Source organism: Pelophylax lessonae (genome assembly GCF_965119305.1).
Source record: "Pelophylax lessonae genome assembly, chromosome: 4".
NCBI classification, from domain to species: Eukaryota; Metazoa; Chordata; class Amphibia; order Anura; family Ranidae; genus Pelophylax; species Pelophylax lessonae.
This window is the reverse complement of record NC_138771.1, coordinates 504,267,037-504,294,272: the sequence shown is the minus strand read 5'-3', so window position 1 is coordinate 504,294,272 and position 27,236 is coordinate 504,267,037. Positions and strand designations below refer to the sequence as shown.

The 27,236-nt window shown below is 40.4% G+C and overlaps 1 protein-coding gene across 1 annotated transcript in view; it reads right to left on the bottom strand.

The window, feature by feature from the left end:
* Positions 1 to 264: 264 nt before the first annotated feature.
* SYT10 (synaptotagmin 10) overlaps positions 265 to 27,236 on the bottom strand; it is a 123,281-nt gene continuing 96,309 nt past the window's right edge. The window contains exons 4-7 of the mRNA XM_082255757.1: positions 16,723 to 16,843; positions 8,607 to 8,778; positions 2,364 to 2,493; positions 265 to 1,336 (exon numbers count right to left, since the gene is read on the bottom strand). Of these exons, the coding sequence (XP_082111883.1) occupies positions 1,265 to 1,336; positions 2,364 to 2,493; positions 8,607 to 8,778; positions 16,723 to 16,843 (495 nt within the window). The 3' untranslated portion in view covers positions 265 to 1,264. The remainder of the gene's footprint in view (positions 1,337 to 2,363; positions 2,494 to 8,606; positions 8,779 to 16,722; positions 16,844 to 27,236) is intronic.

Genomic DNA, 27,236 nt, shown 5'->3' with positions numbered 1-27,236 from the left:
TATATATATATATATATATCAGACACTTTTTGCTTGTTTTGCTATTTATATCTATTCTTCATAAAGGAGAACTCCAGGCATTCAGTTGTAAATACAGTTAGTATACATATTTGAGTAAATGCCTTATATTACCTTCATCTAATCCATAGAACAGCAAGATTAGGAAGCTGTATGTGCCAGTCAAACTGTACTGCAAGGCCTACTGTCCTGAATGTAACACAGACAGCTTACTAATCGGAGGAGAATTAAGCAGGTGATGTTCCTACAAATGTCCAGTCATTAGGCTCACAGCTGTGTCAGTGACTAAGCAATGTTGCTTAACTAAAGCAGACAAAAGTGAAGTGACCAACCTGGCTGTGCTGTTAGCCTGGGGTGCCTGGATCACAAGACTGGCTGAACATAATTACACTCTTTTGACGAGTTAATCGATTCACCTATATGCGTTTAACCTCTGTATTTAGCTGTTTGCTTGGAATTCAGCTTTAATGATATACATCAAATATTCACTGCAGAATGACTCCTAAACAACATTGTAGTCCTCTTCCCTTGATGTAAATCCAAAGATTGTTTTTTTATCAGCTGTAAATAATCTATTTCTAAAGCAGGAAAACTATTATTAAGTAACCAAAATACAGGCACTCTATAGGGAGTTGTCAGATAAGAACACCAAATAAATACTTCTCTACAGCCCAGCCCTTTTATATTGAAACACCAAATGAAAATTTACAAAAATATGTAAATAGCAATATAAATATTTAAATGTTTTGCTTTGTAAGATCGCTTTTTTTTTTTTAGGCATAATTTCTCTGCATACGTATTTAATAACTTTTTTTGAGTGTGTATAATTCATTCGCTGCTGTTTAATTGCTGGTTCCATGTAAGCCCCATGAGATTTGGTAAGAGGTGTAAAAGGGGGTTAAGTAGGGCAAAGCACCCACAATGCACTGATTCATTGTCAGGTGTCCCTCTCCCCTGCCCTGTTGGGTGGCACCTGTGTATTTATAAGATTACATAGAAATGTTACTCCTGAGTGTGTCTGTGTTATAGATCATGCTTCTGGGTTAACCCTTCACAAAGAGTAGGGTAGACTTTTATGTGAGCCTCAGACCCATCTTCTGCTTGTGCGTCTAAGAAGCTGCATAACCCAGGTGAGCGTTGTCACACCATTTTCGGATTGGCTGCTGTACAGACTGTGATAAGGACACTCACGTCATAAGTAAGCATTTGCATCAGTTACAAGTGGAATTATCCACACCAGCAACTTTTACGGTGTTAGAGGAGGCTTCGGTGAAGAGCATGAACCTTGACTGTCAAAGCTGGTAGCCCGGCCAGGAAGCTGCGTTTCAAAAGAGAAATAAATGAATAAGTCACAAAATTCGACTGTTATACATTTACAACATAATGTTTCTAACTTAATAGTGATAATAACTTGTCTGAGAATATTGCATGCTGTATTATATCTGTATTAAACACAGATTTTAGGGAGCCTACTCATCATAAGCAAACCCTTTGTCAATATTATATTGGGATAATGAAAAGGAGAATTTGGTTGGTTGAACTAGGCAATAGGGATAATCTGAGACTAGAGTTGATCCTGAATTTTGGATGACTGTGAACAGATTCTGGTGGTCAAATCTGAATTCAAATTTGAGTGTCATTTTGGTGGTTCCAATTTCCATAATGTTCTGAAAGAAAGGGACCAGAGGCCACAGCACTAGAAGCCTCAAGGAAGGGAATTTTCTGCAACCCCAAAAACTTGTTCATTATAGACATTGAATAACAAACCTTTTTACCACCCTTGGTCATTTGACTGATATATTTATTTTGTGCTTCCATTTCTTCTATATCCATTTGCTTCCATTTCTTCTATGTCCTAAGTATTCATCCAAAGTTTCCCCTTAGTGGGTATCTGTGACCTTAGGAACAACTTAATGGCTCTACATACTAAGATTGGCCTTTATTCCACCACAACTCTTATCCCTACCAATGGTAGCGATTTATGAAGGGGCTAGGGGCCTTTCTTGGTACAATTCATCAGTTGGACAAGCAAGTTAATTTTAATGTCATTAACTGAGTTCAGATGGAATTTTACGACACTGTAGAAAAACTGGTCCTAAGTCTTGCCTTCTTCTGTGTTATCTTGGACATTGGAACTGTTCATTCAATATAACTGATTGGATTCGGCATTTAAAGAATTTCTAAATGTAAAGACAGCCCAGTTTCAGTCCTTATTTAACACACCCTGGTAAAAGGAGCAGACATATATTGATATGTTTTGTTAGATAATCTCTAAAAATAGTACATTTATTGGGTTAAGCTTCTGCAGTTACTGTCTTAACCTTAAAAAGGTGAGAGGGGTTTACCTCGGTTAGGGCATGCCAGTGTGTTATCGGTTTTCTGGGATAAGCTAGCATCTCATTCCAGTGGTCCCTGCCAAGTCCCTCAGCATCAATGCCAGTTCTGCACACTCCAATCACCTCATTGTGGCCCACCCTGTAAAAGAAAGATCACTTACTTAGTCTTCCACTTAAATATCTGGCAAGCAGAAGGAAAATGCAAAAGATTATTCAGAGTAAATCAAATTAAAATTAAAGTTTAAACTCCTTATATTTTGCCTTCTTCACTTCTCTTGTCATCACTGGATCTCCATGTTGCTCTATGCAATGCAGGCAGATCATGGCTGGTGGAAGGGGTTGGCAGGATGCTGTACATAGTTTCCTGAAAACATCGCAGCATCCTGACTTAGTACTCCTCACAAGAGCCCTCTGCCCTGATGGAAGCAGTGTTTTGACTCTTGGGAGGAGTTATTCAAATATAAGAATGCCTTGTTGGGTGGATGAAGTAGTGGGCATTTCTAGGCAGACTTATTTTGCATGTACACAGCCCTAGATAATGCCCCCACGCAGGGCCGTCTTTACCATAGGGCAAAAAGGGGCATTTGCCCAGGGCCCTGTCATTGTTGGGGGCCCAAAAAGCTGCTGCCCCTGGAGCCTTGAATAGTTCTGTAGCGGTCAATTAAGCTGTCCCGTCCTCCCCCGTTTGCTGTTGCACAAGAAAGGCACTGAGAGAGGAGAAGGACAGTTGCGGGCTCTGTGTGTAAGAGCTGGCTCAGCTGACAGGGAGTGAGGCAGAGCGTCTCTCCGTGCTTCCCCCTCCTCCCCCCTCCTCTTCTCAGAGTTCAATAGCACAGAACGTGAAGTGTTGTGGCTGCTCTGATAGGCGGAGACTGCACTGTGTGTGATGGGAAAAGAGCACGAGCACACATAACAGAACTGTGCAGGCAGCATCTCTGCACTGACTGTGAGGAGAACTGTGAGTGGAATGGGGTGAATTTGTGAAAAGAGGTGAGAACTGTAAAGGGGTGGGGTGCAGAGGTGGCTGTAGACATGGGGGGAAGGGATACAGAGGTGGCTGTAGACATGGGGGGAAGGGATACAGAGGTGGCTGTAGACATGGGGGGAAGGGATACAGAGGTGGCTGTGGACATTTGGGGTACTAAAATATTTTCCTGCTGTGAATATTTCCCCAGATCTAACTGCCTGCATGACATGGGACATCCTTCAGAACAGACAGGTTAGCTAAAGTGAGAGAGAGTTTTATAATAGTTAAACTTCCGCTTTAAAACAATGTTGCCTCATATTAAAGGTTTATTTCCCTGTAATCATTTATTCTCCTGAATATTTCCACGCAGAACTGTCTTGAGAAAGCCACACAATTTAGGAACCCATAAAAACATGATTTGGCTTTGTAGCATTCTATGTAAACTGGATAAACCTGTGTGTGTATTTATTCAAAATAGAAAAAAAAAAGTGCAGATCTGTTTGATTTCCAATCCAATTTAACCCTGTGACACACTAAACTAGTTCAATGGTTTTCATTTTCAGTGGCTGTGGAAATGGGGGGTACAGAGGTGGCTGTGGACAGGGGGGATGTAGAGGTGAGTTTGGACAGGGGGGGTACAGAGGTGATGGGGGGGGGGGTACAGAGGTGGCTGTGAACAGGGGGGTACAGAGGTGGCTGTGAACAGGGGGGTACAGTGGTGGCTGTGGACAGGGAGGATACAGAGGCGGCTGTGGATGGGGAGGGTGTAGAGGCTGCTTTGGAGGGGGGGGGTACAGAGGTGGCTGTGGACAGGGAGGGTACAGAGGCAGCTGTGGAGGGGGGGGGTGTAGAGGCAGCTTTGGACGGGGGGGGGGGGTACAGAGGTGGCTGTGGACAGGGGAGGGATACAGAGGTGGACAGGGGAGGGATACAGAGGTGGACAGGTGGGTGAACAGAGGTGGCTGTAGACAGGGGGGGTACAGTGGAGGCTATGGAAAGGGGAGGGGGTGAACAGAGGTGGCTGTGGACAGGGGGATACAGAGGTGGCTGTGGACGGGGGGTGGGGTACAGTGGTGGTGGCTGTGAACAAGGGGGGTACAGAGGTGGCTGTGAACAAGGGGGGTACAGAGGTGTCTGTGGACAGGGGGGGGATACAGAGGTGGCTGTGGATGGGGGGTGGGGTACAGTGGTGGTGGCTGTGGAAAGGGGGGGGTGGCAGTGGTGGCTGTGGACAGGAGGGGTGGCTGTGGATGGGGGGGTACAGAGGTGGCTGTGGAAGGGAGGGTACAGAGGTGGCTGTAGATGGAGGGATACAGAGGTGGCTGTGGACAGGTGGGTACAGAGTATGTGGTTGTTTTTTGGGGTAGACAGCGAAATTGCATGGTCAGGGGGGCCCAAGAAAATGCTTGCCCAGGGTCCAAACAATATTAAAGACGGCCCTGCCCCCACGTGATGATGAGCCTCTATGATTAAAATAACTAAAATCAAATTGATGAATGGGGCAGACAAAGGACAGCCAGGCTGGAGGGGGGCTAGGTTATGATGGATGCCCTCCAGTCAGGAGATAAGGCAGGTTCTATCTGACTTCAGTTCTTAGATGGTGGTAGCTGCATTAGTTTTAATTTTAAGGCCAAGAACATTTTCTGGAAGTAGAGTAAATACCTGCTAATGTGTGCCAGAAATGCAGTGTGCTTGCCATTTCCCTAAACTAAAGTTACAAACGATGTTATCTTTCTTCCAAGCTATCTTCAGTAAGACAGCAAGTGTATTAATCACAGGTTCACCAGGTAAAGATAGAATAAAATAGCCTGACAAAAGAAAACGAATGCAGACACCATACTGGAAAGTTGCAATATATTACATTTTTGTCTATGTGTTTACATACACTTTAATAAAAAGGTTTGGTAACTTTTCCTTCTTGTTCAGAAATCTTTGCCAATTGTAGCAAGCAGTGGCTTCTGCAGAGATGCTGTGCATTGGTTCTAATACTCTGCAGTTGGAGATCATAAGACCTGACACATTCAAACATTACACTGTAGGTTGATATGCTTAGTAGGTTTTGTAGAATTTAGCATTCCCAGCATCTCTCTTTGATAACACAGCTGCTAATTTCCATTGGAGCTTGCGTTGTCAATACTGTAAAATGATTAGATATTCATTTTATGCAGCTATAAAGTGTGTTATTGTAAACCAGCACCCAATACTAATGCACACTAAAGTATTTAGATATTCCAAATAAAGGAATAAAAAGGACGATAAAACAGGCCATTCTTCACCTATGTATCTATAAGCACTATGGAAAAATGAATTTTCACAACAAAGGCACAGCTTCTTTCTCTGAAAGCAGAATCTTGACAGGCTGCCAGCCCCTAGTGTTTCTAAATCTTTTTGTGATCTTCAAAGAGAGAGTGAATAACTTCATATTAAAAGCAGCTAGAGAGGTCAGGGATGACTTATTTCAATGCTCTTTTATGGCTTGTTAAAATATGTAAATGGTTCAATGTCCATAGTCTGAGCACACAATTCAGTGCCTGTCTAAACAACTGTTTAAAAAAGGAAAAGGGTTTCAGAGCTTTTATTTTCTTATAATTGTATCCAATACGATACATGACTGTGGTGGCAGGTAATGCTGCAAGTTTAGATACAAATGCTTAGTTGCTTTCTTCTTTAACTAACAATTTTGACACGTCGCTCCTACATGTAAAAATCTACTTTTTTTTTTGCTAGAAAATTACTTAGAACCCCCAAACATTATATATATATTTTAAAACAGCGCTAGCATATAGCCATCAAAACATTCAATGTGAAACTTTCATTATAATAAACATATGCAAAATAAATAACAAGTCCTTTTAAAAATGGTGAAATATCCAAATAAAGTGCTCCAGTGCAGGGTAATCTATATTAAAGGTGCTCCAAGGTGATGGTGACCCCTATTATTTTTTTATCCTTTTTTTTAATGAACTTTATTGCTATCACAAGGGATGAACAACTTCCCTTGTGACAGCATGGGCCGTGACAGGTCCTATTTATGGAGAGATTTGGGGTCTATTAGACCCCAGATCTCTCCTCTAGCTTCCCATGTAGCCGATCAGACATACTGTAGATCAGTCCGATCGGCTGCTTTCCTGGCTGCTGTTGGCCAGGTAAACAAAGAGGCAGAACTGGATGCGATGGGGCCAGAGAGCTTGAGAGAGGGGGTGGTGGCCACGGCAGGAGGGTGGGACCCCCTTCTGCCAGCTGCAGAAGTGATCGAGTGGCTAATTAGCCACTTGGATCACTTCTGCATGAAAGAGAATCGCTGGCTGAAAAGATACATACTGAAATGATGCCTGAATGTGCAGGCATCATTTCAGTATAACCACTGAAACTGGAGGACATCCATGGAAGTCCTCCGGGCGTGAATTGGTTAAAGTGTATGTAAGGCCAAAACTTTGTTTTTTAATATAGTAGGAAATGAGTAAGGCCACCTACTATATTTTATTTCTGACTGCATTTCGTCTGGCAGTTTCCTCTACACTAAAACTGGCCAATTTCTGTTATTTAGCCTGGTAAAATTTAACAATATCCTGGACAGGGCCACCCACTGAGCGAATTGTAAACACCCTAACTGTCCCAGAAATGCAGCAGAAAGTTAGAGAAAATCTCTTTTTTTTTTAACAAACAGAATGCTTCTTTATTGAAACAAAGGCATGGTACAAAGTCAATAGTAGTGAAATAATCAGAGTAATATATTACACACTGACACTGATAATGAGAAAGGAAACAATGTCCCCCATAACAGAAAACAAGCGTGAATAAGGCTTTACACAACATCTATGAGAATGGCAGTGCCCAATCTTCAAGACATTCAAGAACACATGAGGAGGGTATCGTAGCCACACCGACAGGTATCCAATATGCAAGAGGGGGAAAACCTCCTCACCTAAGCTGTCCGTGGCTGCCATACCCTATCAACCTTCTTAGGGCAGTTCCTGCTGATATAAGTTAACTTATACAAAGGAAGAGCAGAATTGCAATAGGTTTTTTCCAGGAATCTACGTAGAGAGGAGAAAGGGTAAAGAGGAAATCTCTTTAAAGAAAGAGGATAACCGCTCTTAAACAGTTGTCACTTGATCAGGTTTCCTACTGAAAGATTTCTCCTAGCCCTTTGTTCTGGTGACAACTCAAAAATGTTTGATTTGCCATCCTTCGCTAAACCATAACAAACCAGAACAAACAGAGAAGGTGAATCTCCACAACAGGTACAGAGGCAGCAGTAAAAACATTATATAATTACATCATTGGTAGAAAATAATAACCAACACGATTTGGACGTTCAGATAACCCCCCCCCCCCCCTCTTTATTAGGGCTACAGTACAAGTACAAAAGTATAAAAACTTCATGAGTTAATAAGTGATAAGATACATGTTATAGATTCATATTGTAGAGGACATAGTTTACAAAAATGGAAGAAAAATATATTTAAAAACAAATACTATATTGTTTCCCCCCTTTTCTAAATTATATTCCCTTTAATCAGAATCCTCAACATGGATTTTATCATTTTGAACTCTTGAATTTTATACTTTTTTCTTGTAGCCCTGATGAAGGGAGAGTGTCTGATTAATGATTTCTTTAAACACTTTTCTATACTCTATGATCTTAGGTGTGGTGCCTTTACTGCTTTATACAAATTTGGATTTTCCTCAGGACCCCCCTTGCTGGGGGGGATCAGGGTGTATGTGAACAGCTTGATTAAACCAAGCCAGATTTGTCCATAAAAAGGTAGCTCACAACATTATTTAACAAAAATAGAACATCTGGCACAATTTATGCATGTATCTTGAGCAGGGAAAACATGATAGAGTTTCTAACCTTTCACTACTCCATCCAAAATAAAAAACAAAGTTTTGAATATATATGTAAATTCAACTTTTTAAAAAAAGGAAAACTGGCTGTACCTTGTTTTTATTGTACAGTTACACTGCATTTCCTATAAATAAAATGAATAAAAAAGAACCCCAAAGCTGCCAGTGCTGACCTCTTGTGAAAATAAAGTTTTTCTGGCTGTTACATTAAATCTGTTGCTTTAGTACTTTCTAAGTCACCCTACCTAGAACGAATATACACATCCAGAAAGTTGAAAATCTTTACCTGTCAGTGAATCAGGGTAATGAAGCAAGAGGATCAAATGATAGTCTGACAAAACATTTATCAGAAGGAGTTTAGCAAGGATAGTCCCTGTCTCTGTCTCAGGACAGGCTCCTAGTCAAAGGTCAAACTCAGAGACCAAGACACTAACCTGTCATAATCCATGACGGCTATAGAGAGGCTAACCTGGTCCACGTTCTCGGGAGGGATGTCGAAGATGATGGCCTCATTATAGACGGGGTTTAATGTGTTCTTTTTTGTGGTGGTTTTCCTTTTTTTCAGTCTCCGTCCTTCACACATTAGGGAGACTTTGACATAGGGATCTAAGAGATACAAATATTATCTGTAAAGTGTCTGGTATACAACCTTCAAACATGAAACAACAAATACATTGGTCAAGTTTTGCTTTAAAGGGCTTGTAAAGTCAGAAGGTTTTTTTTATCCTAATGCATTCTATGCATTAAGATAAAAAGCCTTCTGTGTGCGGTAGCCCCCCTTACCCCCCCATCTCTATCCAGCAATGTCCATGAGGGCTTCAGCCATCTGGGACTCTCTCTCCTGATTGGCTGAGACACCGCAGTGGCGCCATTGGCTCCCGCTGCTGTCAATCAAACTCAGTAGGCCAATCAGGAGAGGGAGGGGGTGGGGCCGAATAGCAGCACCCCGTCTGAATGGATACATGGAACTGCAGCTCGGCTCGGGTGCTCCCATAGAAAGCTGCTTGCTGTGGGGCACTCAACAGGAGGGAGGGGCCAGGAGCTATAGCCAGGGACCCGAGAAGAGGAGGATCCGGGCTGCCCTGTGTAAAACCACTGCACAGAATAGGTAAGTATAACATGTTTGTCATTTTAATAGAAAAAAAAAATGAGACTTTACAATTACTTTAATTTTACATTTTGGAACATGGAAATGACCTTTAAAGCATTAAACTTTAGCCAAAAAGCTAACTACACAAATAAAATACATGTATGTGGTGCTTCCACTTCCCCTGAAGACGTCAATTTTTAATGAAATGCGTCAGCAGGGCATGTAGTCTGGCATCATCACATTTTGTGCATACACACTGGGTGCCAATGTGCATTGGGTGTCAATCTGTATATAAACTGTTTGCTCTCTGTGAGTACACTCGCTGATGCATGCTACTTGTTGACAATAAACCGGAATTATAAAGCGGTATTATACTATGTGCTTCCTCTTTGATTCCATGGTCCATGCTGGATGAGTTGTGGAGCTGGAGAGGCCATTTTGGAGTGAGTGCCTTGGGCGGTTTTGTGAGCCATCCGAGTGTGGGTCCGGAGTGAGCGGTTCATGGGTTACAAGAGCCATGCATATAATAACATGCGTTGTTTGACCTCCATTATTAAGGGGTCAAACTCCATAAGGAGTTTGTCATTTCTGGTGACAGTGAAGGACTTAAATCACTGGTGTGCTAGCATGGGAGAAGATCAACTCCTTGGGAATTATTACATTTTTGTATGGAATATTTTGGGACAATTTTTTGGCATATTATGTAAAGTGGTCACAATATTTTGGTGTTTAATTGTCACTTAAAAGGACAGCGCTTACAAATCATTGGTGTTTTGATTTAAAAACGAATACCTTTTGCACTTATTAGGATAGCACCTTACATGATAGATAATACAGTATATCGCTGGAAATATCTGTATGTGGATATTTGTGTAGGCCGCTTTCCTGTTATTTGAAAAAAATCTTTTGTAGTTACATTTTGTTTAAAATTTTCAATAATGAGTTCACTGGCTTTAAATTATTTGCATTGCTGTCCATCCAGTCCTGAGATTTACACAGTTCTATCACATAGCACAGCCCTGTCTGGCAAGGCTTGTGACCTAATTTTTTTTTTCTCCTGAAATTTCACTTTCACTTACAGCTCCCATGAGTCTTTGACTGGACAGTAGTACACTGCTCATCTCATGCATAGTATAGTACAGGCTCATTTCTCTGTAACTCTGATCTGCAAATATTGTGCAAATATCCTGCAACATAACATATTACAACTACAACCATTTTATTCTTCAGGGTCTCTGTTTTCGCAAAATATAAACTTTGCTGGGGGGTTACAGTCATTTTTAGAAAAAAAAATGCAGATTTTAAAATGTGTGCAAAAAATTTAAAACTTGGCCTGGTAGGCAAGTGGTCAGGCTTATAATATTTTTATAATATTTTGTTTCTTAGCCATGATCAAGGGGAAGTTTTGAGCCGCTGAATGCATTGGATTTTTGATTTTGTGTTTTGAAATAAAATTTTTCCTGGATTTGCTCAAGCTTTGTGGCACTCCAGTTCTTCTCATTTTTTATAGAGGGAATGAGTACTAAAATATCCAGGCCTCTTAGAATTTTCAACTTGACAAAATAAAGGCATTGAAAGCCATAAGGATGAAAGGAAAAGGTTACTCTTGAGGAAGGAAAGAATTATTGCAGCTTACTATTTTCTAAACATGTAGGGCAGTGTTAATTTTGACGTCAAATTTGGATTTCATTTTAGTCATAGTCTTTTGAGTAAAATGCCATTTTAGTTTTAGCCATATTTTAGTCATCTGAATTGTTTTTGTTTTATTCATATTTTAATCTCCAGTACATTTTAGTCAACTAAAATATTTTAGTCTGCTAAAATCGAATGGGTTTAATTAAACTGAAATGCATTATTATAGAATTTCCAAACTCATTATATACTCCTGGAGTAAAAATTGAATAACATGTTATTATTTATGGTATTAAGGTTGGAACATGCACTACAGACACAGATTTAGCCGTTGTAAAATATATCCTTTGTAAGCTTGAACGAGCAGGGCCCTCTGATTCCTACTGTATTAAAGTGTATTGTATTTGTACTGTCTACCCTCAAGTTTTAAAGCGCTGCGTAAACTGTCGGCGCTATATAAATCCTATATATTAATAATATTAATAATAATTAGTGTTAATTTTGATGTTAAATTACGATTTAGCTTTAGTCGTAGACTTTTTTTTACTAAAATGCCATTTTAGTTTTAGTCATATTTTAGTCATTTGAATTGTTTTAGTTTTAGTCGTATTTTAGATTTTATTCGACTAACATTGTGTTAATATCATGGATGAAAATATTACTGGTGTACAGTGCTGAGATTCATTACTTAGACTGGCTTTACTAATTATAGATTAACTAATTAGGTACAAAAAAAAAAAAAAAAACAATGCAGGAGACCCATTTCATTGGCTGCATGTTTGTTTCATGTAAATGTCTCACTGGTGAAGCAAGGATATGAATGACAGCTTTTTTCTTTAACAACTTGTCGACCAGTCATTGTAGTTTTACTGCGGCAGGTTGTCTTTATTATGCAAAACAACGAACCTGGAGGTGCGCACATGCGCCGATTGGCCAGAGGGGGAGCTAATCAGCAGGTACTGCGGACGCAATGTACGCCGGCCACCCGCGATCGCTCCCCATGGAGACAGAATGGAGACCTGCCTATGTAAACAAGGCAGACCGCTGTTCTGTCAGAGATGATCACTGGGATCCTGTATTCCTCCTATTTAGGAACACAGGTTTCTGTGTTTCTCCAGTGAGTCGATTCCTCATACAGTTAGAAAGCACTCCCTAGGGACACACTTAACCCTTTGTTCGCCCCTGGTGTTAACCACTTCCCTGCCAATGACATTAGTACAGTAACAGTGCATAGTTTTAGCTCTGATTACTGTAGTAATGTCACTGGTCCCCTCAAAAGTGTCAGTTAGGTGTCCAATCTGTCCGCAGCAATGTCACAGTACCGCTAAAAATCCCTGATTACCGCCATTACTAGCAAAAAAAAAAATAAAAAATACATAAAAATTTCCTAAATCTATCCCCTAGTTTGTAGATACGATAACTTTTGCGCAAACCAATCTATATACACTTATTGGGATTTTTTTTACCAAAAATATGTAGCAGAATACATATTGGCCTAAATTGATGAAAAATTAAATTTTTTTTTTATTGGGAATGTTTTATAGCAGAAAGTAAAAAAAATTGTTTATTTTTTTTTTTTTTTTAAATTGTCGCTCTTTTTTGTTTATAGCACATAAAAAAAAAATTGCAGAGATGATCAAATACCACCAAAATAAAACTTTTATGTGGGAAAAAAAGGACATCAATTTTATTTCATTACAGTGTTGCACGACCGCGCAATTGTCAGTTAAAGTAACGCAGTGCCGTATCGCAAAAAATAGCCTGGTCATTACGGGGTATAACCTTCCGGTCCTTAAGTGGTTAAAAGCAAGTGGACAATTTTATGATAAATATTTTGTCCTGAGAAGAACCCTTTAAAGCTGAACTGCGGGCACATTAAAAAAAAAAAAAAACCTGAATACAGTTATATATTGTCTAAAAACACTTTAACATTTTTAAATCCAGCTAGTATAAATACCTGAATCTAAAGTAGAACTAACCTCTTTGAACCCTCAGTATAGATATAATCAGACAGGGAGATGGAGGTGCAGCACTCTGAACCAATCAGGTGTGCCCCATGAAGGTGTGCTGGCAAAAAACATGCTAACAGAAGGAGAAAGCAGAGTGCTGACTCATAAGCTTGCTTCTGCTCATTCACTGTCCAATCACAGGCTGGAGGCAGGGAGGTGACCTGACTGTATTGGTTAACTGCAGCAACAAATGTCACCCGCTGGGATATATCTCAGACTTGCTGGACAGAAATGCAAATACATTGGTAGGTAAGTAAACTCCCATAAACCTAATTTAGCTCTACCGTGTTTCCCCGAAAATAAGCCCGGGTCTTATATTAATTTTGGCACCAAAAGACACAGTAAGCTAAGCTAATCTCCTGCTCTCTCCTGTCTTTCTCCTCTCATACCGTAGCTGTCAGAGGGGGATCTCAGCCGCTCCCCTCTGCAGTGTACACAGACAGAAGAGCCGGGTAGATTAGATTAGAATAGGTTTAGCTGATCTGCCCCTCTGCTGTCCTCTTTTCCCTGGCCGACAGCTGGGGGTTACAGAAGCGCCGATGTACCAAAGGCATTTCCCACAATTCTAATCGAACACTCAGCGCTTCTGTGTACACTGTAGAGGGGAGGGGCTGGGATCCCCCTCTGACAGCTACGGTATGAGAGGAGAAAGACAGCAGGGAATCAGCTGAGAGCAGAGCGGCCATGTAAGGAAGGTATTTCACAGTATTATATTACAAAAACACTGGACATTATTTAAAATGCTAATAAAGGGCATCCTAGGATTTTTCATACACTAAACTAGGGCTTATTTTCAGGGTAGGGCTTATATTGCAGCCCGCCCTGATAATCGAGATAGGGCTTATTTTCAGGGTAGGGCTTACTTTTGGGGAAACACGGTATATTTATCTTTTTTGGTCTGGCGGTCAATTTTGGATTCAATTTTTTAACCTCTTAATATTTTAGTTTTGTTGCTTTTATGCAGATTTTGAGACTTGTTAGTGAACAACTCTAAAAGCACCATCGCTTTTTTTTCTTCTTTTTTTCTCCATAAGGTCAGAACTGATGGGGAGAGAGTGTTTAATTTGAGAATCCCATGTTAAATTACCCAGCGGTGCACGCTGCCGTCCTCACTGATAGAAAGTCTCCAGGTTCTCCGGTCCTGAATCCTCTGTAATTACCTGTATCATTGATTACGTAAATTGTTCTTGCTCGCATGGACCTTTTCAGAATGATTTAAGTCATTTTTCTCCTTGCAGTAGAGATGGTAATTGGATGCAGTGGCATTATGTAATCAGAAATCTATTGTCAATCTAGTCTTGGGCTGAGCCGCCGATGATAAGTTTTCCATCTCTTATTATCTTTCAGTCCCTTCGCTTTCCGCTAACATTTGTTTTCCATTAGAAAAGGTTTTTCAAGATTTTCTTTTTTTATCAATTTTGCTTGTGAAGTTTAAAGGGAACTCGTTACACGACAAAACAACTATACTGGTAAGCTCCAATTTACACAGCCATTCCATTACACATTTACCAATGCAAGTTTTTTTTTTACTAGTGGATCAATTGAGTCACTGACCAGGAATAAAAAATGTAGGCTGCTTTTAGTTCCACCAAACCCAACTCCTAATCCTACCCACCCTACACAGCCACTACAATAGTACATGCAAAAATACATAGAATAAAATATAAGATGTGCTGAAAATCTCTTCATTTTTACATTTTTAGCTTGTTATTTTAATTAAATGTTCTTTTATTTTTAATTTAATGTAATTTATTTTTTTTCATTTTTGTTCTTAATATTTGAAGTGCCCATTACAACCCACCAACTGTTGTTTACGTGTTTACTTTTCCAGTGTATAGACACCCATTGAAGGCACACCCCGGGCAACTGGTAAAGAAATTATTCAAACCTCTGACCTGTCCTCTGCTGAAATTCCTGCTTTGAACTGTAACATTTTTTTTTTTTTTTAAAGCACCTGTTGAAACAGATATTTAGGGCTGATTCACACCAGATGAAGGCCAGTGCATTTTTATTCTGCATCAAAAACACAGGGACAGTGCTTAACATGGATTCCAAGTTTACACCACTGCAGTACATTCCAGTGCAGTCAACAAAAGTTGAACATGTTGCAGTTTTTTTGTGTGGAATACATCTGAAATGTAGTAAAACCCACCAGAAAGCACATATCCTCATTTGTTTTTAATTGAAATGAAGAAAAAAAAGAAGGAAGAAAATGCTCTGGGATGCATCAAAAATTCACTGGAAGACATCAAAATTGTACATGCAGAGTCTCATCTGGAACACAGAAATTGTGGTGTGAACAGCCCCTTCATTTTTGTTTGGTAAATACTAGATTGTTGAATCTCTTTAACCACTTTAAGACCAAAGGATTTGGCTGCTCAATGACCAGGCTCTATTTTGCGATTCGGCACTGCATGATTTTAATGGACAATTGCGCAGTCGTGCGACGCTGTATCCAAATAAAATTGGCGTCCTTTTTTTCCCACAAATAGAGCTTTCTTTTGGAAGTATTTGATCACCTGTGTGATTTTTATTTTTTGTGCTATAAACAAAAAAAAGCGACCATTTTGAAAAAATAACAATATTTTTTACATTCTTTTACATGAAATTCTCAAAAAAAAAAAAAAATGTAAAAATCTAAATTTTTTAACATTTTAGGCAAATTTGTTTTCTGCTACATATTTTTGGTAAAAAGAATCGCAATAAGTGTATTTTGATTGGTTTGCGCAAAAGTTATTGTGTTTACTAACTACGGGAATAATTTATGTAATTTTTATGGTTTTTTTGGGGTTTTTTTTACTAGTAATGGCGGCGATCTGGGATTTTTTGCAGGACTGCGACATTGCGGCTGACAGATCGGACCCCTAACTGACATTTTTGACACTTTTGGGGGTACCAGTGACATTACTACAGTAATCAGTGCTAAAAATACGCACTGTTACATTAAAAATGACACTGGCAGGGAAGGGGTTAAGAGTATCGGTGATCAAGGGGTTAAATGTGTCCCTAGGGGCGTGATTATAACTGTCAGGGGGCGTGGCTTGTGAAGTAATCACAGAGACATGCGATCCTATATAGCAGGATCAAATAGCCTCTGTGATCACTTCAGGGAGAATGACAGACGGCTGTGTTTAAATCAGCCATCTGTCCTTCCCTCTCAGCTACGGGAGATTGCGAGTGCTATCGGAGCCGCCGGTCATACGCACTTGCTCCCCGGCTGACGAGTCTCCTAGAGTCTCCTGAGCGAGTGACATAGTAATACGTCAGTTTGCCCAAGAGCGGCTGTCTGCCGCAGTAAATCTGCCTTGGGCAGTCGTTAAGTGGTTAAAGTTTTTTCTCCATACCTGATGTGCCCATTATGAAGGGTTCCAACTCTCTCTGATGAAATTTTTTTTTTTCATTTTGAATAGTGGAGAATGTAACAGGAAGAGCTGGAACACACAACAATTGGCGGGGACACTCAAAACTACCAGGTGGCAGAAAGGAGAATCTGGAGTTATGTCAGGGAGATCTCATTGTTGGTATATAACAGTGATGGCAAACCTGGCACCCCAGATGTTTTGGAACTACATTTCCCATGATGCTCAACTACAGTGCATGAGCATCATGGGAAATGGGAAAAGTTCCGAAACATCTGGGGTGCCAAGGTTCACCATCACTGGTATATAACATCCCAGAAGCTGAGCAAGCATACTGGGCTCCGCCTGTTACTAAAATATTATTTTTGGGTGGATTGACCCTTTAACATTTTCAGTTTCGTTTCTTGTTGTAGAGAATTCTAGAGTTGAGTATAATTTGCACTTCATATTACCAACATACCAGATGAGCCTGTGATATCCATTGCCTTCAGATTCCGGCACTTTATAACGGTGAGGGTCATTCTGCCAGCAGTCGGTAAGTAGCAAAGCGAGTACATGATCTCTCCAAGATCTACGCTTTCCTGAAAAAAACAAAAAAAAAAAAACAAACACATTTACATGAATAAATATTTGAACAGAACAATAGTTTTTTTCTGCCAAATCTTGCTGGTATAGGCCTGCTGCAAGTTGTCTCCTAAAACTAATACATATTGGGGTTGATTTACTAAAGGCAAATAGACTGTGCAGTTTGCAAATGTAGTTGCTCCAGAGCTTAGTATATACAATGAAGCTTTACTTTGCCAAGAATATCCAATCACATGCAAAGAAAAATTAATAAATTGAATTTTTGCTTGCACATGATTGGCTGATGGAAGTCAGCAGAGTTTCCCTTCATTTACCAAGGTCTTGTGCAACTGCACTTATAAAGTGCACAGTCTGTATGCCTTTAGTAAATCCACCCCATTGTCTCTTCATTGCTCTCTCAATATCACAATTGACAAACTCTCTTAATGTCTCACTGCTACATGCTTTACTTACTAAATTTGCTCGTCACCTTGCACACTTCTCGTCCAGTTTTCATTTTTTCACTTAGTAGACAAATGTAATACATCACTTGTTTAGTATATTCAACTGACCAAAACAGACCAAATAAGAAAAGTTAATTGTTAGGGTTTGCATACCCTTTAATGGAGAGAGAGAGAGAGTAATTGCTGATAGCCTCCCATGGCTTCCAATACCATCTCTACTCCGACAACACCCACATTTATATCTCTACCCCTCAGCTCATTCCTTCACTTCCCTCACGTATCACTAATTTACTAACAGACATGTCAGTCTGGATATCACACTACTTCCTCAAACTCAATCTATCCAAAACTGGGCTCATAATCCCCCGATCTCTCTGTCAAGATCGATAGCACAACTATCAGCACATCCCCACATACCAAAGTTCTAGGTGTAATCCTGGACTCTGAACTATCCTTTTGGCCCTACGTCCAATCACTGTCCAAATCATGCCGCCCCCAACCTCGGCAACATCTCCAAAATACGTCCCTTTCTAATGACACCACTAAGCTCCTAGTTCACTCCCGGGTCATCTCCCGCCTCAACTACTGCAACTCCCTCCTCATTGGATGACTTTTACATAGGCTATCCTCTCTTCAGTTTTTTAATAAATGGTGCTGCCAAACTCATTCACCTTACCAACCACCAAGTGTCTGCTAATCCTCTCTGTCAACCCCTCCATTGGCTTACACTCACTCATCACTAACTAATTCAATTCAAAATACCAACAACAACCTACAAAACCATCCACAACTCTGCCCCCAGCTACATCACTAACCTGGTTTCAAAATACCAACCTAATTGTTCTCTTTGTTTCTCCCAAGACCTTCTGCTCTCTAGCTCCCTTGTTACCTCCTCCCATACTCACCTCCAGGACTTTTCCTGAGCCTCTCCCACCCTATGGAATTCCCTATCCCAATCTGTCCGATTATCTCTTATTCTGTTTGCTTTATGACTATCCCTGAAAGCCCTCCTCTTCAGAGAAGCCTATCCTGCCCTATCTAACAACTGTACTTTTATTTTCTCCATCAGCTCCTCCCCCCACAGTTATTAGAAGTTTTTTGTAACTGAACTGTCTGCCCTCGTGTTGTAATGTGCTGCTCAAACTGTTGGCGCCATATAAATCCTGTATAATAATAATAATAATAATATATTGCACTTATAACATCCAGGAGCTCTCTCTTGTGACAAAACTACAGGTCTTTATATTTAATACAATATCAAAAAATATGAAAAACCAAGAATGTAAACATATGAAAAAATTGTGTTAAAAATGCAAACTTAAAAACACACGATATTTGCTGAGTATGCATTTTATTTTTTATTTGTGAATTCAAGCAGAATTCCAGCATAAAGAGGTAATAGGCAGATTAAAAGATAAAATACCAAAACCAAATTGTGCTGCAACATTCCACTTTTATCCAGAGATTTTTCTACTTTCAGCACTTTCAACTGACTTCTTCTGAGCTTAGATCTTTCTGGATCCCCCCACCAGCCTGTGACTGGGTAGTGAAATGAGAAGTAGCAAAGGGATGAGCTCATTTTCCTGTCACCCTGCTCTCTCCAGCAATCAGAGTGTCATCACATGAACTAATTGGCTATTTGTACTGCTCCTCCCTTCCTCAGTCTAAGCTTATCTGTACAGAGATTGCAAAAGGCTGTTAAGAGGTCAAATTCAGTACTTACACTGCTTGCATATAAAAATATAAATAAATGTTCTAAAGATCACAGCGTTGTATAGATTTGTGTCTTTTATATCATCCTGGATTTCAGCTTTAATAAAATCCTGCATTTTAATCAGCACTCTTATTCTGCAGATACCAACCATCCAATCAACTGGCAGCAGCAATCACAGAAGAAAATTATCTGGAAATACCCTCTGTTACCCCATGTAGGGTTGGTAATTTGACTCAAATGAAAATCCTGCCGAACACACCGAGAACCTGCCATAATCTGCACATGGTAAGTCGAGTATATATAGAAACAACTGATGAAAGTCCTCAATATTTCAATGTGGAATTTGTAGAATGGCAGCGGTATACTTACATTTCTCAGTGATATTCCTGAAAACACCCATGCCCCCAAATATCATTTATCCCTAATGCTAAAAGCTGAATTCCAAGAATGAGTTGTGTTGCAGACTTAAATTGGTTCAGTTTGGCACAATGTAAGTATGCAAATCCCATACCTGAGGGGCCACTGAGGAAGCTGACAGTCCTTGTAGTAGTCAGCGCTATCACAGTGATAGCCAAATCCCACTTGGGTTCTGTGTGGTTTGTGCAGAGCGGCTTCCCAACCCCACATTGACCACATGGGGCTGCTCAGTTGGCACTGTCACATTTATAGAACTGTGAAACAATATATAATCAGCGCAATATTATAAAATTATGTGCTAAGTGTGAAAATAATAAAAATTCAGCCTTAAACCAAGGCTAAATAGTGATTGCTGCCCACACCTATCCACCTTTAACTCTCAAAACAAAACAACACATACGATATTTAGTGTAGCGCAACCAATATAAATACAAGCAAAATGTTGAAAACCAATGATAAGCAAAGTCCCAGAGTATATTATCCACTGCTCTGCAACTCAAAATGGTAATCCAAACAATTTTAGTGATCCAGTGAATTTGGTGACCACCACCTTTAGCTGAAATGCCTGCTCACCTCTAGATAATGACCCCACTAAAGAGTCACAATCATCTATTAAAGCGGTTGTATCCTCACAACAAAAAAAGAAAACCCCCAAAAAAAACGTGCAGGACGAAGCCCCGACATGGTCGCCCGGACAGTGCTGAGGGAGCGGTCATGTTCCCTCGGCGTCTCTTCCGGGTTCGGCGGCTCCGCCGCTGTGAGTGGCCAGAGTCGGGATGACGTCACTCCTGCACATGCGCAGACCTCAAAGGCAAAGAGCTCTGAAGGTCTGCCGCCTGGTGTCAGCAGCTGCATGCAGGGCGAATATCTCCTAAACCGTGCAGGTTTAGGAGATATTCATTTTACCTACAGGTAAGCCTTATTATAGGCTTACCTGTAGGCAAAAGTTTAATGGCGGAGTATACTACCACTTTAAGATGTCTCACAGGATGCCACGTGGGTAGTCCTCCACAAGGTATCTGTAGGCTTCACTGATCTCCTCTTAGGGTCTCAATCATTCATGTGCGGCCCATTCAGAGATGTCCTTCAAATCTCCTCATCTCGCTTCATTTGAAATGGCCGCCTGTGTCACAGCGGTGGATATTATACACTGGGACTTTGTTTATCATTGTTTTTTAACATTTTGCTTGTATTTATATTGGTTGCATTACATTGAATATGGTATATGTTATACCATTCATAGAGCTCCTTGTTTTTTTTTGTTTTTTTTCATTGAATAAAATATATTCTCTGTTTGTCTGTTAGACTAGGTGGAGATTGTGATGTCACTGTCCCTCTTCCACACTGCATCTAATTAGAGAATGCCTTGTATTCACTGAAAAAAATAAACGCAATTCTTTGAATGGTGGCAGTTCCAAGCGAGCAACCTCCGATGTTCTGTGTGCAGAGAAGTCTCTCGCACAGAACCCAAGCAGGACACAGAATGACATTTATCACTGTGTATTATAAACAACTGTCTTTAACCTTTTTTTACCCACTTTTTTGTTTTTTCATTCTTTGTTGTATCTAAGTTCTGTTGACCCCTGATGTTCTTTTGCACCTATCTCCTATCTACATCCACACCACCAATAGCTGCATAGCTTTTCTCAGGGCAAGTTTCCTGAATGGACCATTTCTAGGCAGGCTGTACTTACCCTAGGTAATACCTACATGTGATGCTGAGCCTCCATGATTAAATGAAATGAAATCCAATAAACAAACATAGTAGGCCAGGGGCAGGAGGAAACAGCTAGATTAGTCTTTTTCAACCAGGGTGCCCAAGCACCCTGGGTGCCTTGAGGTTTCTATAGGGGTGCCTTGGCAAAATGCCTTAAAATTGTCAAGAAAATTGTATACAATTCAGCATGTGGATAAAGCCTGCCTTTTAGTTACACAAAGCCACAGGTTTTCATTGTGCACTATTACAACCTTCTAGCTGCCGGTATTCTAACAATCAATGGCATCATCAGTTGATATGGAGGATGTTAGTCACCTGCACAGCATCCTTGTTTGACCCTCCCCTCTCCATCAGCGTTGGGGTCACATTAGCTGACTGATGGAGGAAAACTGAAGGAGAAGAGAAACATTGGAATACTAGTCAGTACCAGCTTGCAAAAGTGCATTTGCTTTGGAAGAATAAATCACCTCTAAGGCTGGGTGTCCAACATGTTTAAATGTTGCTGCATTATGTAAAACTATTAGAACAGTTCTTAAAATTTAGAGTGGGAGTGCCTCTAGACTGTCCATCATTTTTAAAGGGTGCCTTTACTAGAAAAAGGTTGAGCTAGATGATGCTGGATGTCCTCCAGCCATGAAAAAAGGTGGGCTCTACCAGACTTGCTGCAGCCTCTGATGCACATTGTGAGAAGCTCACAGTGGGCAGGGAAATCAGAGTAAGCTATTTCAATACAGAAGAGGAGCCTGCACAACTGTGCAAGACTGAAGGGATGGCTGGAGTTCCGCTTTAAAATTAGACCTTACCAAAAAACCCACCCTGAAAATGTAAACCTAACCTTGAACTTCCCTGCAAAGAAGCTGCAGCACCCAAAAGAGAAAAGAGAAAATAAATGTTTCTAAAAATGGCCCTTTTCATGATACACTAGGATTGATTTACTAAAAATGGAGAGTGCAAAATATGGTGAAGCTGTGCATAGTAGCCAATCAGCTTCTAACATCAGCTTGTTCAGTTAAGTGTTGACAATAAAATCTAAAATCTGCTTGGCTTCTCCGCAGATCCGCACCAGATTTTCCACTTTCCAGCTTTATTGAATAAACTCCACAGTGCTTTAGAAAACAAAATGTCACTAACCTCTTCAGCCTTAGGAAGGTTTACTCCCCTTCATGACCAGGCCATTTTTTTGCAATTTGGCACTGCGTTAATTTAACTGACAATTGCGCGGTTGTGTGACGCTGTACCCAAATAAAATTCACGGTCCATTTTCCCCACAAATAGAGCTTTCCTTTGGTGGTATTTGATCACCACTGCATTTTTTATTTTGTGCGCTATAAATTGTAAATTGTCGATCTTTTTTTTTTTTTTTTTATAGTGCACAAAATGAAAACCGCAGAGGTGATCATCGTTTCATTGTTTCCGGTAGGACTGTATTCAGTGTGGGAGCGGCGGAATTTGAGACTGGAGGCAGCTGCAGTGGCCTCTCCCCCCACCCCCACAGTGATTATATACAAGGTGAGGAACTACAGGTTTCAGCTGTATACTTTTGGCCACAACTATTATCAATTTGATTGTTACTATCTGGATATATGCTGGAGGTTTGTGAGCGTGTGGAGCTTTTGGGGAAAGGAGGTCCTTGAGCTCTAGCTGGCCGGGTGAACTAGATGCCCCGGGTGGTTACCGTCTGAGTGGTCAGAGGTATGGGGAGACACTAATCATGCTAGGAGGTCCATATATGGGGGTGACATTGGTGGTGGATGATGTTAGTGGTTTAGATTATGTGTGTGCATGTGGGGGTGGTTAGGATTGTGAGTGAATTTGCCATAGCTGGGGTGAATGTGGTGAATTGTTTTCATGGTTGATGTGTCGTATGTGTGTGTGTGTGTGTGTGTGTGTGGGGGGGGGGTTGGGATTTGAGGTGTGGTTTAGGTGCTTTGAATGGATGGTGTAGGGGTTGGATGCGTTTCTTTGATGTTAGGGTATGTGGTTGAATGTGGTAGGTTTTGGTGTTTATGGTGAGATATGTTTGGGTGGGTTGACAGTGTGGGTTTATTTAAAATGTGTGCTAAGTATTTGATGTGTGGGGGTCTATCTAGGCATGTTAATTCATTCAGTAACTATACTATGATATGCAAGGTCTCCAAGTATGGCTCCACCCTGATTTTTTTAAGTAATTTGCAGATACTTGGATATAATTGTGGCCTATTTGAACCTGCTAGATACGGTCCAGTGTCCTTCAGACCTGACCCTGGTACACTACCAGGTGTCAGTTGGTTGGCCTACGGCCTGGGTTACATCACGCTGACTGGAGACATAAGCAATACATTGTGGAAAGTTTTGGTGAGCATGGGTTTACCCTTCTGTTACATATATGGCAAGTGCAAATATAAAACAATTAAGTAGCAATGATGTATAATATGTTGTTTTCTATTTTTAAAATTTACAATAGTGTAGATACATAACTAAGTTCCCTGAAAAAGCAGAGAAAGTGTTGTGCCAAATGCGTTGGACCCTTAATGTACCTACGGATATCACTGTCAATATACTACAGTTTGAGTTGTGCTGCCTTCTAGCTGCAGATATGTTTTTATGTCTAATTGTAGACTATTTTTACTATGTTGATATATATATAACATTTTTCTCTTTTAAAAAATATTTGTGAACGTGCTCATCTCGACGATACCACTTCCTTTAAAGTCCTACTTTTGTAAGATGTATATCTCATACCTTCTTTATGTTTTTTTTTGTTTACAGTATATTTGGAAGTGGAGGTGGCTAGTCGCCCCTGGAACTGGTATAATTTATTCAATATCAAAAAAAGACCAGCAATTTTGAAAAAAAAAAACCAATATTTTTTACTTTCTGCTAAAAAACATACCCAATGAAAAAAAATTAAAATAAAAAATCTAATTTCTTTATAAGTTTAGGCCAATATGTATTCTGCTACATGTTTTGAAAAACAAAATCCCAATAAGCATATATTGATTGATTTGTGCAAAAGTTATAGTGTCTACAAACTATGGGATATATTTATGAAAATTTTATTTTTTTTAATTGTTTTTATTAGTATTAGCAGTGATCAGCGATTTTTAGTGGGCCTGCGACATTGCTGAGGACAAATCTGACACGAGTGACATTTTTTTGAGATCAGTGACACCAATACAGTGATCAGTGGTAAAAAAAAAAAAAAATGCACTGTCCCTGTACTATTGACACTGGCAGGGAAGGGGTTAACATCAGCGGCAATCAAAGGGTTAAATGTGCTCCTAAGGAGTGCTTTACAACTGTGTGGGGGAGATGCTTTGACTGGGGGAAGACAGAAATCTATGTTCCTGCTTAGCAGGTACACAAGATCTTCATCTTCCCCTCTTGCAGAACAGTGGTCTGCCTTTTTACATAGGCAGACCACCGTTCGGCCTCTCCTAAGAAGGATCACAGCGAAAGCGGGTTGCCGGCGGTTCGCACGTGTGCCCCAGAACCAGAGCACGAAATCACCTGCAGGTAAGTAATTTGGCACAGGAGGGCCGCCCTGCCCTGCCGCAGTCCAGAAGGTGTTAAGCTAAGCTAGTCATACATGGATCGAAATTAGGCCGGATCAGCAGGGACTGGCAAAATTTCAATTCATGTATGGGCAGGGAGATTCTACAAAAGTCAGTCCACCTATCGACATCTGTACAACTGCGCTGTTGGATTTTTCCCTGCTCGATCAGCGCCACCGGCTATAGCCAGCAACACTGATCAGTGTATTTAGATGGTGGGGAAGTCTCCCCACTGTCAGGATACAATAGCTCAATGGGAGGATTCTCCGATCCACATCAAGTGGGTAAATGGGGGAATCCAGTCTTTTTATTTTCACTCAACTCACTGATTTAATAAAAACAAACTGGCTCATTTATGGGCTGAAGGAATTAAATCCCAAAGTATTTGGGATTTGTTATAGCGCTTGCTACTATTAGCCAGGAATGGACGATTGCTTGCCAATATCCTGGATAAAAATGGTTGGGCAAATGGTGAAAGTGGTAAATAAATAAACTCAATATATAATAGGTAAGTGCGTGTTACATGTGACTGATTAAATAGTATGATAAATCACAATAATAGTCACAATATAAAAATTGATAAATATGTCACAATAAAAACCATATATGTGCTATAAAGTTCATAAGTGACTTCAGTGCATGAATAAAAAACTTGAGTGCCAAGTAAGGGAAAGTGCAGGTGCTTTTGTGCTGGGTCCTCCAGTAGTCCAACTGCTGGTACTTGTGGTGTTAGCCTTGTGGACTTGTGGTGTTAGTCTTGTGGAGTAGTGGGGGGTATGCACTGACCAGAAGTTGTGGGTCTTAAATACCGTACGGTAAAAAGACCTATTAAGCCTTAAGGTCTCCTAGGCCGGGATGGTAACTGCTGGGCTTTGTAGTCCCACACGATCCGGGGTCGCTCTCCTGGATGGCCTGGATCCTCAGGGTGCCGGCAGCTCCCCCTCTGCATCCCCTCTGCGTCCTCACCTCTTATCCTATAGCAGCTGCTATCCCCGCCCCCTCTGCGTCCTCACCTCTTATCCTATAGCAGCTGCTATCCCCGCCCCCTCCCTTCACGATTACTTTTCACCTTATGTCCATACACTAATTTTAATTCCCCCTCCCAATAGGACATCCATAGGCGCAAGGGATATACACCATTTGGAGTATATTTTTTATCATTTATGGGCTGCCTTAGATTTTACATCTACATTAACCTAGCCCCCTAACTGTTAACTTTAGGCCCCTTTCATACTTTTGCAACTTGTCCTGTGACTTGGGACTGCAAAGTCGCATGACAAGCCATACCCCATGATCTCCAATGAGTACCGTTCATATCTGTGCAACTTCAAGACTCAATGACTTCAAAATAGTCCCTGCACTACTTTTGGTCCGACTTTGATATGTTTTGAGGTCCTTAGACCTCAATATTACACAGGCATTGCTTAAGTCCAGTCAAAATCAAAGCAAAAAATTGTGGCAAAATCGCGCAACTTTTAGGTCGTACAAGTTTGAAAGTTACCGTAGGCTGGCTATACATGTTCAATCCTCTTGTACAAATTTCTGTTAGATTTACCAAAAACCATATAATATGACGTCAAAACTAAACATCACTTTCAATTGTATCCAATTAGGCAGGCCTTTGTACAACATAGTGAAGGTAAACCTAAAGAAAATTGTACAGAAAATTGTAAGAAAATGGTATAATGTATGGCCAACCTTACACTTAATATTAAACCCTAACACCATTCAGCGCTTACCTCATCAGCACCATAAACCAAGGCACCAATAGGTAGCACTAAGGCTCCATTCACATCTAGGCATTTTTGGGCAATTTTCTGCTCTAAACCTCAGCTCTAAAAACGCCACCCAGACAAATCTAATTATTTTTAATGGCCCCTGTTCACATCTGCACGTTCTATCGCCCTAAGCAAAATGCCCATTGCTCAAAAAAAGTACATGAGCTTCTTTTTTTGGTAGAAAATTAGCCTTTATTTATTTATTGTTTTCATTGGTCACTTGACAACCTAAAAATGTCTGCACAAAAAAAACGCTGCAAAAACGCTTGTAAAACGCCTGAAAAAGCGCCTGAAAAAGCGCCTGATAAAACACCTGTAAAAATAGCAATGCCTAGATGTGAACGGAGCCTAAGCAATCCTTTTCTCTTTTTATTACAGAAAAAAGAGGGGGGGGGTAGGCAGGGAAAGGAAGCTGGGGAGTCACCTCTTTAAGTATGAAGCAAGAAGGCTCAGAAAAATGTTTCCCATATTATCCTGATTGCTTCATTTCGCCGCCGGCGAGTTAATGAAAATTTGGAGTCATATAATATTTAGGAGGGAAGCGTCTTGCAGCAAGTGACATAATACTCAGCGAGAGTCGCTGCTTACTGTCAAAACTGTCATCTGTAGCTTGTGTAACGCTAATTAACATTATTTCAAAATAAAATGTCACTTCCAAAAATGGACATCCTCTAGGCTGTAGCATCCCTTCATTTCCTTTCAGAGCATTTCTTTTTATTTTTGCTTAAAATATATGAATGCCGTCATTCATTTTGTCTCATCTTACTGTAATATGAAAGTGTTATTA